General features: G+C 40.2%; 1 protein-coding gene across 2 annotated transcripts in view; it reads left to right on the top strand.

The window, feature by feature from the left end:
* LOC122670817 (CRM-domain containing factor CFM3A, chloroplastic/mitochondrial-like) overlaps positions 1 to 12,468 on the top strand; it is an 80,099-nt gene that overhangs the window by 3,292 nt on the left and 64,339 nt on the right. The window contains exons 4-5 of one of the 2 annotated variants that reach the window (XM_043867818.1): positions 11,329 to 11,679; positions 12,261 to 12,417. In XM_043867818.1, coding sequence (XP_043723753.1) covers positions 11,329 to 11,679; positions 12,261 to 12,417 — 508 coding nt within the window. The remainder of the gene's footprint in view (positions 1 to 11,328; positions 11,680 to 12,260; positions 12,418 to 12,468) is intronic. The other variant, XM_043867827.1, reaches the window with a different exon arrangement.

Genomic DNA, 12,468 nt, shown 5'->3' with positions numbered 1-12,468 from the left:
CCTATTCTCAAGGCAAGAAGCGTTACTCTGAACAAAATTTTCATGCCAATGGGGCCCGCCCGAATACGCCTGATGCAGCACAAGTCCATTAGTAGGGTTCCAAGGCAGGCCTATATTTTTGGGCTATTTAATATTTAAGCCCAGGTTTCTGGCCAGAATTTCCCCCATCGATCCAGTGTTTGTGGGCCATGTTTTGATAACATTTAAGCCCAAGAACCAGGCCCTATTTGCAGCCATTGAACAGCCTATCCAGAGAGGGGATTTCTTTCAGATTTGGTGGTTCCCATGGCCAGCTCGCATGGGAGAGATTAGGGAGGACTTGAAGCTATTTTCCAGATTTTGGTGGGCCACATGGCCAGTTGCGTGGAGACTTTCTTGAATGGATGTTGAGCTGTCAAGAAGATATTTTATTCGCTTTCTATTTAGTTAGTTTCTGTTTATGTTTTAAGAGATGTTAGGTAGATTTTACTTTTTTAGTTACTAATTAGATTTCAGTTAATAATTTGGTTTTCATGCACGGTCGTGTATAAGAAGAATCTTTTACACTGGTTTTTAGTAACCATCAGATTAAAGTGTTTTAATCTGAACCGTCCAAGGATAAAGTTTCAGATTTGAGTTACTTTTTCAAATACGTATAAAACACTTTTGTATTTATCAGCATAATTAAAAAAAATGAAACAACTTCCTTTGGGAACCTCCACCACCATGGTCTAACCGGAATGGCGGAGTTCATGGCTATTCCCACAGTTTCTAGGTCGTCATCTCTGATGCCAGCTCCACTGATTTTTTTTTTTGGTCGGCTGGGTGAAATCAGTTAAAGGGGCTCCTCTGGTTCTTCCTCTTCCCAAATCCCCAATCTTTTATTTAATTTTGTCTTCTCCAGCTATGGCCACACCGGAAGGGCTTTTGCAAGGTTTACAATCAGGGGTAACCCTTTAATGGGAAATCTGGAGAGCTCATATGTGCAGGTTTCTGCTTTCCATAATTATTGGTTAGGGTATTTTTACAGTTCTTGAATTTTGTTCTTGCTTGTTCGAATGAGAAGTCGATTAAGGCTAATGGAAGAGCAGACCAGGTAGGTGGGATCCGTATTGTACCCCCATGCGTGGGAAGGGGAGGGAGGTTCATACAGAGTCCTAAATGAAATACAAAAAAAATTGTATGTACACAAGTCAGGTTCTGGACCAAGCATATACATAAATTTCTTTATCAAAATAAGCCCATATCAGAATTATAGTTTCTGCAATAGGATCCTAAGGTGAGGAGATGTGTTCAGTGTGGGAAGGAGATGAGAGGAAAAACTTTGAAAACGACGAATGTAGAGAGGGTGGGGGTGGGATTGCACTGGTATGTGCTTTGGGAGGAAGAAGAGGGGGTGGAGTGGGAGGAAGAACTGGGAACTGGGAATAAGGTGCGGGGCTAAGGGGATGGTTGCAGCAGCGGGATTTGGGACAGGTGGTGGTAGTGGCGGAGATCGGAAAGAGCAGAAGGAAAAGGCGGAAGAAAAAAAAACAAAACAAAACCAAACGCTGGAGAGCCAGAGATTGCAGAGAACGAAATCTTTTTTTTTTAATCATGTTGATAAATACAAAAGTGTTTTACACGTATTTGAAAAAATTACTGAAAGGTAACCGTATAAGAGAAGTATCTACCATTACTTTATCCTTGGACGGTTCAGATTAAAACACTTTAATCTGACGGTTACTAAAAACCAGTGTAAAAGATTCCTCTTATGCACGACCGTGCATGAAACTTTTCCCCTTAAGTTATTTCTTTCTTTATTTGAATAACTTATTGTACAAGGTAGTCCACACCATGCGTGGGACTCCTTTCTTTCCTTTCTGTGTTAGTACCGTTAAACACTATTTATTTTTAAGAGCCTTAGAACTCCGGGGAGGATTTAATGAAAAGAAAAAGAGCTGTTTACAACTAGGTGGTTGTGAGAGGCAGTGTAGGAGAGAGTCCTATATGAGGTGAGATGCCTAGGGGAGAGTGGCAGGCTAGAACCATTCTATCGTATCCTATTCCTATCTTCTCTCTATTATTTCCCAAGCGATACCCTATTACCAGTTATCGTTCTAAGATTCCTGTACATCTGATGATCCATTTGAAGGCAATGTATTGTTGCTGGAATCATTATTTACAAGATTGCTTGAAGGTTGCTTCATAAGTTGCTGGCTGGAAAAGGCAACAATACACCCTGCGATTCAGTTTCTTCACTGGAGTTTGTTGAGAACTTCACACTCTTCAAACTCAGATCCCACCATGAATTGTTGTTGATATTTTTAGGGCTCAATCAACACTTCAGTCCCTTCCTTCATGGTGGTTTGATGAACATCTGATGGCTAGGTTTGCTAATATCAGTTAGTTACTAATTGGGTCTTACTTTCTGATTCCATGATCTGTTGATAACTCAGCATCTAACCATTAATTTTTGTTGAGATTTTGAGGATTGTTCACCCCTATGTTACCTATCTTCGACCTGGGTATTAATTCCATCTGAGGAGTTTAGTTTCTAATTTCAGTAACTGTCTATTTTTTAGTTGTTTGCATTCTGGCTTGGTTGGTCTTATTTTGTGTCCTGTAATTTAATCCCAATCCAGAATCATTGTTCACCTTGTGGGGTACTTACGAAACCTGTTATTCACTTACCTGTTAAGGTGAATTTGTTAGTTTCTGTTGCTGGATTTTCTGCTGTAATCTGTTGACGTAGATATTCAGTGATCCTACTATAGGGTTAGTATCTAATGATCTAGTTAGGTATTGAGTCTACATTATTTGGTATCAAAGCCACGACTGAAGGGAGTTCCAACACCCTGAACCAGGCTACTGACACCAATCTGGCCATTGTTGAGATGTTCCGATAGTTGATGGACAGAATGACTACCGTCTAACGATGTGTAGAATCCATGGCTACACAAACCATGGAGCAGCAGCAATCCATCGTCAATCGTGCTTCTAGAACTGTACCACTACAAGTCAGTTAACCCCACCCTGAGCAACAATTCTAGAGGGACTCCATAAGTCAATGTATAATAAAAAAATAGAACAATATTTTTATCATCACTGGGAAAATAAGAGGACCTAGTGTGCTTTGCAAGTTCACAAATATCACAATTAAACCGGTCTAGATTACAGTATTTGACTAAGGAAGGAAACAAGTGACGTAAAATATAAAAAGAGGGGTGACCGAGACGACAATGCCATTAATGTAGTTGACTAAGAGCACTACTTCTCGAGAGATGTGAGCTGAAACTGGAGACAGCAGTAGTGAGACATGGATCCAAATAGTAAAGGCCATCCCGTACCCTACCATATCCAGTCGTTGCCCTTGTCACTAGATCTTAAAAAACATAGTGGGTAGAATAAAAGTGAACATTGCAATTCAGATCAATGGTAAGGCGGTAAATAGAAAGCAAATTTGCACCGTGGTTAGGGACATACAAAACAAAGGACAAAGAGATAGTAGGAGTGCAAGAGATAGACCCTTTACCAAAAATGGCAAAGAGGGAACTATTAGCTACCAAGACCTTGTCCTTACCCGAACAAGAGTTATAAGTATGGAACAAGTCCGAGGGGCTGGCCATATGATCAGAGGCTCCAGAATCAAGAAGCCAAGAGGAGCTAGAGTGAGACAAAGTAAAAAATAGACCTGACTGAGCAAGATGTGAAGCACGTGTAGTGGAAGAAGCCATGGTAGGGGTTGCAGTACCAAGTTGAGTCATCATACACTGGAGGGCAACCAATTGTTTAGAGGAAAAAGGAGTAGGTGTGGTGCCATACTGCTATCTATAGTCTCAGAGAGATGAGCCTGAGATCTAGTAGAGTGTTGTTTCCAATGCCCCCTTCCCTTGGGATGGCCATGAAGCTTCCAATAGGTCTCTTTGGTGTGGCGAGGACGCCCACAATAAGCACACTTAACCGGGTATTCTGTAGATGAACCGGGTTTACTGATAGAGCCAGAACTATCTGAAGAAGGTGAAGCCTGAGGAGTAGTCACAAGAGCAGAACGAGTAGGGGCAGTAGGTGGTATCATAACAAAACGACGTTTGTCTTCATGCTGAACAATATTATAAGCCTGGAGAAGTGTGGGAAAAGTATCTCTACCCAAAATCTGGACACGAATCTGATCGTATTCCGGGTTGAGGTCAGTAAGAAAGTAATAAACCCGTTCCATTTCACGCTCCTTCTGGAAAGTCTCAGCACCATAGGTGCAAACTATGGGAATTGGGTGATAAAAAATCCAACTGCTGCCATAAAGTGTTGAGGGCAAAGTAATAGGCAGAAACAAATAGCTCCTTCTAAGTGGTCTTACGAACCTGATGACGGAGCTCATAAATCTATGGATAATTGCTAGTTTAGGCATACGTCTGCTTAGCTGCATCCCACAAATCTTTGGCAGAGTTCAACAGTACAAAGCTAGGACTGATGGTTGGTTTTAGAGTTCAACAAAAAAGACATTACAAAGGCATCGTTAGCCAACGTGCGTCCTTAGTAGAGGCCTCAGTAGGCATAGGGGTGTCACCAATGATATAACCCGAAAAACGGTTGCCTTGAATAATAAGGAGACAAACTCGTAGCCAAGCAAGATAATTAGTTCCATTCAACTTGGTGGGTCTTGGCTGGAGAGAAGGGTGATGATCGGGGATTCCAAGACGATTCCCGCCTAAGGAAGAACTAGTACTCTCCATTATAGCGCCAAGGAAATAATCACAGTAGGTGAATGAGAAATACCTTCACATGGGAAGATTATAGCATATCAGCACGGCACAAGCAGAAGAATAGAACAAACACAGGCGGCAGCAAGCACGGAGAGCCGTGATAAGGCACAAAGGGTTAGACGGGTGTGCTGTGAGGGGTGCAAGAGGCACACGAACTAGGTGGGAAGGATGGAAGGGGGCATGGAGGCCTATTGTAAGGCCAACATGAGTGCAGAAGGTCAGGCGCGAGGTCGGCAAAGGCACAGGGGTCTGGCACTAGGCGGCAGAGATCCAAGGGGCGTAAGGGAGGGCTAGGCGAGAGTTGCATAGGCCTAACAAGAGCTTGTCAGGAAGCTTGTAGGAGCGTAGGGCCTGAGGAGCGCAGGAGGCCTGGAAAATGACCGACGCCAGGTGGAACGCCCAAGCGGGAGGCAAAAGGCCTTATAGAGGGCCTGACGGTGGTCGCAAAGCCTGGAAAGATTAGGTGAGGGCCACAAGGGGTTGGCAGGGCAGCGCGAGGGCCTGGAGATGGTAGGGGATGAACACAGTGGCCAGGGAGGCCTAGCGGCAATCGGTGATGGTGTCGATAGAGATCTGTAGTGCCAGGGGGCCTTTGGATGGTGAGTGGTGCAGCGGCATTGGTCATGGGAAAAAAAGGCCAGCGGTGAGGTGAAGTGTTAGTGATGGTCAACATGGTGCGACATGCAAGGAGTGCATGTTCAGTCAACCATGCTTACCATGGGAGGGTGAAGCCTCAGTAGCGGCGGTGGTAGTGAACTCCGTCGGCGGGAAAAAATACCCAAAAAAGGATTGGGCTCTGATACCAAGTTGAGAAGAAGAAGATTAGTGAAAATAGATTAGCTTGTCAATAGTGACAGAGGCCTTGATTATTTATAGATTGGATACGGTTACAAGTACAGTATTCTGAGTCACAATACAATCAACCCTACATACATTGAATCTTGACGGGCACATAACCCTTATCCTTGACACATTCTTATTGTAATGAGTTACCAAAATTCTGCTATGACTGAAGATGGATGTGCACAACACCCAGATTAGTTCTAGACTCACCAAAACTTGTGGACGAGTTTTTTTTTTAAGTGGGGGGGGGGAGGGGGGAACTGATGCAACACAAGTCCATCAATTGGGTTTCAAGGTACACTCGTATTTGGCCCATATTTTAGGGCTATTTAAGCCCAGGTTTCTGGCCAGAATTTTTCCCATCGATCCAGTGTTTGTGGGCCATATTTTGATATTATTTAAGTCCACAAACCATGCCTTGTTTGCAGCCTTCGAACAACCTGTCACAAGAGAGGACTTCTTTCAGTTTTGGTGGGTCCCATGGCCAGCTTGTATGGATTAGATTAAGGAGAAGAACTTGGAAAATATTTTCCAGATTTTGGTGGGCCCAATGTCCAATTGCATGGAGACGTTCTTCAAGGGATGTTGAGCTGTCAAGAAGGTTTTGAATTTCCAAACAGAGCTTTCCAACAAGTCCAAGATTGCTTAAATATGATTGATATTGAGGGAGTTATGTACCGGTCAAACTTAATTTGGTGTGCACGAATTCTGTTAAAATCGCTCTGAATGAAAATATTTTATGGACATCAAAACAAATGAATATTTTACAACACTTTTGGTTTTTTGCAATGTTTTACTATATTAAGATTTATGGAATTTTTAGATTTTAGAAAAACCCCAGCATTAGAAAGTTGAAAATTGCACCTACCGCCGAAAATCCAGTTTTTTTTCTTGAGCTAGGGGGTTGATTTTTTTTCCTTTTGGAATTTGATTTTTTTTTAACTATTTTTATTGGATTCGAATAGGGGGGTATTTGCTTATTTAAGAATAATATCTTGAGTAATTACTGAAATGATATAAGGCATAAATAAGTGTCTGTTCTGGTTTCTGGCATAAATAAGTGTCTGTATATAAAGGAGTTTGGGTCGAGATTCTCGAGATCTCGCTCGAGTTGTTGCATTTTTTTGTTTCGTATGCCATCTTGTCTCGACCCTGGGAAAAAACGAAATCTCGCGAGTTTTAGTTCTATGGTTCAGTTGTGCCCAATAAATTAAACAAAATCCAAAACAACAAGCCCATCTTTCCTTCTAGCTGAAATTCTGCATCATCCTTGTGTTCTTATAAGTTGTAATATCTTCAACCTGGTGCTCATCACTCGTCATTACTGTAGTATTGGTTGTTGACTTCTTGTTATACTTTCCTGAACAATTGCAGTGAACCTTTTCATTTTGTACCCTATTGATGCAACTCCTAGGTGCCCGCTTGATAACCTTACCAGGTGTTTCTGTTCTGGAACTGTGCTGGGAAACACCAGAGCAGTTTTTTCTTTCCCAGCACAGTTTTTTTCATTTTCTTTGCTGAGAAACCGTTTTTTACCCGCTTGGTAAACCTGTTCTGGAAACGTTTCAAGAAGACAACTGGAACACCATTGGTGCTTGATAAAATCTATTTATGGGAACATGTAATGTGACCAATTTTAATAATATTTGTCTTGAATAATGTACTTTAGATAAAAATGAAAGGAAAAATTGTTCTAGAGTCTTGGTGGAATCGAACCACCATCCCATGGGTGTAATCCCACGTGCTCTTCCGTTTGAGCTAAAGACTCACCTATTTTTATCAGTGGAGCCACTAAAGTCATGCTTATCTACAACTTTTATGAATACCCAGATACTCCTAATTCCCCACTAAGCTCATATTCTAAGACAACTCAGCTAAGCTCCCTAACTTTGTTGAGCCATCCATTGTCCATCTCTACTTTCTTAGTGTACAACAGTAGGGGTGTCAAAATCCAACCCTAACCAATCAAAAAACGGGATTGAATTCAAACCAAACCCTTATCAAGCAGTTCCAGATTTGGGTTTTTGGAAAGGGGAACCGATTTAGACCGGTGCATGTCAAAAACCGATTCACGCCATTCAAAACCAGACCAAAATGACTGTTTGACACCCCTATGTAACAGCAGGGTTCCCTGACCACCTTGAGCAATCAGAGATTACTTTCATAGATAATAGCTGAGCTGAATGTTGAGCCGGATTAGCAAAACCAGAGCCAGAATGGGTAGCCTCTAATTGGTGCAAAAAACCTAACAGCTCCTCCATAGCTACTACCCCTTTAAGGTGTTGTGGACTCTCTTTTTCATTGTTCCCATTATCTACAAAGCCAAAAGAATAAAGAGAAGGAAAGGCATGCCACTGCCATCAGCTGGTTGGCTACCTATCCTGAAGTGGGGGAGAGTGGTCACAGTTTTGAGCTTTAAAAAAGGCTCATCTTCTCACCTCTGCAAGTCTAATGGCATTTAAACATATTTCTGTGACCTTCCACTCAGAAAGGCACCCAATTATTATGGTTAGACTATCCACTCATATGCTCTTTTCCTCCTTTCTTTAATAGAAACAAACAAACAACCATCACTTTATATTTCTTGAGGGAATCTCACCCAATTTTTAATTTGATCACGCCTTTAGAAATCTTGCTATTGTTAAAGAAATGATTATGATGAAGAGAAATATTATACACAAGAATTCTACTTTGGGGCAGGTAGTAGAAAGGTGAGCTGATGAATTAATATAAAATGCTTCTAATGGTGACAAAGGTACCTACAACTCCCCAATTCTTTGGGTTGAAATTTTTTTATTTAAGCTGTAAATAGAAAAACAAGCAAAATTTGTCATCATCAATCTCTACCAAATATAGTGAAGCCACAAATTACTATCAACTTCAAGAATCAATGGAACCATCTCAGATTGAAAACACTGCAGAAACACTTGCGTCAAGTGATTTAAATCAACTGAACTAAATTCAGACCTGAGAAAATGAAAGATATAGAATAGAAGCTGTACTTGAACAACTAAAACTTATCCGAAGGCACAAGCATAGGAGAAATGAGGAAAGCAATGCATCCATTTGCAAGATCTTTGAAAGCACTTAGGGTGTATCCATCAAACCTGAAGTGATCATAGTTGTCATGGCGTCACGGCGATCCAAGTTGGTGGAGGGGTGTCACGTCGATATATCGACATGTCGACCATGTTTTATTTTTTATTTTCTCTATTTTTAATGTTTTAATAGATGTATACTCAAGCCATGTTTTATTTTTTCTCTATTGTTTCTCAAGTTTTAAGAAGAAAATTCAGAAATCGAAGAGGGAAAGAAGAAATCGAAGAGGGAAGAAGAAATCAAAGACAGGAAGAAGAAATCGAAGAGGGAAAGAGAGACAGGAAGAAGAAATCAAAGAGGGACGCCATGACGTAGGTCGCCATGCAACCTTCTCCAGTGCCAGGACGCCATGACAACTATGGAAGTGATAGAGCCCATCTCTAACTATAAACTAATAACATATTCCACAACACTTACAGATAGGTTACAGACTAGATAGTACACCAGCCTCTTTACTGAACGCAAAAACAAACTCTTTTAACTGCTTCAAAAGACTTCCTAATCACAATAGACTCATCCAAAGTACTTTATACTTAAAACCCAATACTGAAAACCCACTAGTAAGCCCACTAATTTTAAAGCCAACCAAACTCAAATAAACTCAAAACATAGAATAAAAGAAATACCAGCATTTTGACAATCTATACATTCACACACACACACACACAAAATGGTAGCTTAGAAATTTGGTTTTTCTTGAACACCGACCAATTAATGTTTCAGAGTTTTGAATGGAAATTTAATTTTAAAGTTAGAAGAAGAGCTCAGTGATCAGTTTCATCAAAGAAATTATAAAACAAGTCTGCATGTACTCTTATATACAGATTCCATTGGGTGGGGTGGGGGGCAGAAGACGAGACAGAGAGAGAGCAAGGCATGGATAGAGAGAATTGAAAGGTAACATGAAAGGACAATGACAAAATTGTAAGAGCAATGTTGCATTTAAAGTTGGGAACCAAATCTGACATTACTATTGCTGAGTGGGTCCATTGCCTTCTCTTTAGAGCAATCCTTTCAGGTATTGTTAAAGAACAACAAATTAAGGTGAGATAGAAAGGGAGAGAGCTTAATTTGTTTCAATTTTTTACTGAGAAGAGTCATGAATTCCATGCCTGCATATCTGTCGATCTCATGATCAATTAGTAATTTGAGTTTGTTTTCAATAATCGCTAGAAAATTCCATGCCTGAATATCAGGTGATCTTATGCATCATATCAAATAAAAATCAAACACTTAAACAATACCCAAATGGGAGAAAAAAAAATTCAAAAATTCAGGGCAGAGATCCAAAAGGGAAACAGGGAGAGAGAAACAAACTGGTAAGAGATTGTTACCTGCCAGGAGATTTGAACCACAGGGCAACTGGAAGATGCTCTCCCTCCTTGAGATGAAGATGTTCAATCTTCAAAATAAAACCCACATACAGTAAGATGAAGCCAGAGAGAGAGAGAGAGAGCGACAGAGGAAGATAGAGAGAGCGAGAGAGCGAGAGAGAAAGACAGAGAGAGCGAGAGAGATTCAACCCTTACCTGAGATCTCCGCCGTTAGGGTTTTCGTTGAACTGAAGAAGACGACCTTTGTGAGAGTTTTGTGAGAGTGAAGAGTGGTTAGGTTAGGTTGGTCCCTAATTTTATCGGGAACAAGTTGTGTAAAATTGTGCTGAGAAACGACAGAACATGTTGGACATGTTCTGTCAAAAGTCTTCTAGGGAGCAGAAATTATGATTTATCCACCCAAGAACAATTTCTATGGAACACTGTTTATCAAGCACTTTTTAGGTGTTTTTCCGTTTCTCAGAATGGAAAAACACCAGAAACTGTTTCTGGTAAGGTTATCAAGCGGGCTCCAGGTTTCTACCAATTCATTTATTTGTTACTCTATTATTTCTAGTTGTGCCATTCAATGATCTCAACACCCCTCTCGTCCATATCTGTCTAATGCATATATCGTTTCTTGGTTGCCGTACATTCTAATCCATAAAGCATGGCGATCTAGTAACCTTCTGATAATGTTTCCCCTTCAATTGTAGTGCTTTTCACTGATCAAACAGCACTTAAGAAGTGCTTTTTCATATAAATTTTCACATGCAAATGCAATGTGCAACATACTTTTCAATTCACCCTCCTTAAGGATAACAGAACCAAGCAATGAGATGATTGAATCAAGATAGTTACGATGGGAAGCTTGTTTCTTCTTAGTTTTATATTCATATATGTTAATGAATTTAAATGAATCAATATGTATATATGGAGCTGTATGTTATATCTAATTGTATTTGCTTATTTGCTTATTTGATGACAATAAAGTAATTTGCAGTCGCCATAAATATGGATGTACTAAATACATGCATAATTGTAAGAGAGACACTCTACTATTATGCGGTTCCTTAAGCTCTATTTCTGAAATTTTTACGAGCACTTAGTATCCATTTTTGAATTGTTATTTCACAAAAATCTCCTATGAAGCACCTAAAACACCAAAATAATATCTTCCTAGTAATGTAATTAATCAATTCCACACCATGTATGTCCTGATTGATAACTAACTTTCCATCCATTATGTATTTTAATCTTGTATGCGTATAAGTGGTTTTAGATTATTACCTTTTTACTTGGGGGGATTTGTGTTGGATGTTTGATTAGATCTTTTTGGTGATTGAATATAGAAAATAACTGGGGGTACACTTCTTTCTAGAAACAAAGATTATATTGTCTTCTACAGAGGGAAGGATTTCTTATCGGCGGATGTAACAGAGGCGTTGTTAGAAAGGGAGAGGTTGGCCAAGGCCCTTCAAGATGAAGAGGAACAAGCACGGGTTAGAGCCTCATCTATGGTTATTCCAAGTGCTGAGACAACAGGAGAATCTAGTACTGCTGGTACTCTTGGGGAAACTCTGGAAGCTGATGTCCGATGGGGAAAAAAGTTAGATGGTGATAATAAGGATAAGGTTTTGCGAGCTGCAGAACTAGAAAGGCATGCAAAACTTGTTAGAAAGCTTGAGCGGAAGCTTGATCTTGTAAGTTCTTTGAACATGGAAAGTATAACTGACATTTTAATGTGTGGGTTGAAGAAAGCCTTTAATTGCTAAAAGAGAATCATCATATGCAGTATTTTTTTTTTTTTGGGAGCGGGGGAGGGGAATAGGGAGGGGGAAGGAACCAACAGGAGACTCGAAGTCGAGACCTCCTAGTGAGCATGGGCATAAAGCGCACCACGGCTCACCAACTGCACTAGGCAGCTGTTGGTATCATCATATGCAGTATGAAACAGTCTTTTCTGAGTGTCCAAGTTTTGAATCTATGTTAACGTCTTAAACTTTTCATGACAGTGCAGTCATTTAAGGTTTGGGTTGAAGAAAGCCTTCGCTTGCTAAAAGAGAATCATTATATTTTTAGGTTGGAAAATATACATCTGATTGCTTTCGTGGGGGGAATAAAAAAATGAAGTTTGATGTAGGGGAGTTTGAGTAAATATACATGAATTTCTTTCATGCTTTTAAATTTCTTGTTCTATTAAACAGATCAGTTCTTCCAACATATCTGATAGCATTATATTCAATATGGTATTTCTTGACTTTCTGGAGTTCTGATTTATCAGGCTCAACGGAAGTTAACAAAAGCAGAACGAGCTTTAGCTAAGGTAGAGGAATTCTTAAAGCCAGTAGAACGGCCTGGAGATCCAGAAAGCATCACTGATGAGGAGAGGTTCATGTTTCGTAAACTCGGACTAAGAATGAAAGCTTTCTTACTCCTCGGTAATGACCTACTATTTTTTTTTTCTTACAGAATAATTTATCATTTTGTTT

This window comes from Telopea speciosissima, chromosome 1, assembly GCF_018873765.1.
Source record: "Telopea speciosissima isolate NSW1024214 ecotype Mountain lineage chromosome 1, Tspe_v1, whole genome shotgun sequence".
Lineage (NCBI taxonomy): Eukaryota > Viridiplantae > Streptophyta > Magnoliopsida > Proteales > Proteaceae > Telopea > Telopea speciosissima.
The sequence above is the reverse complement of the archived record's forward strand: the minus strand, read 5'-3'. Positions and strand labels throughout refer to the sequence as shown.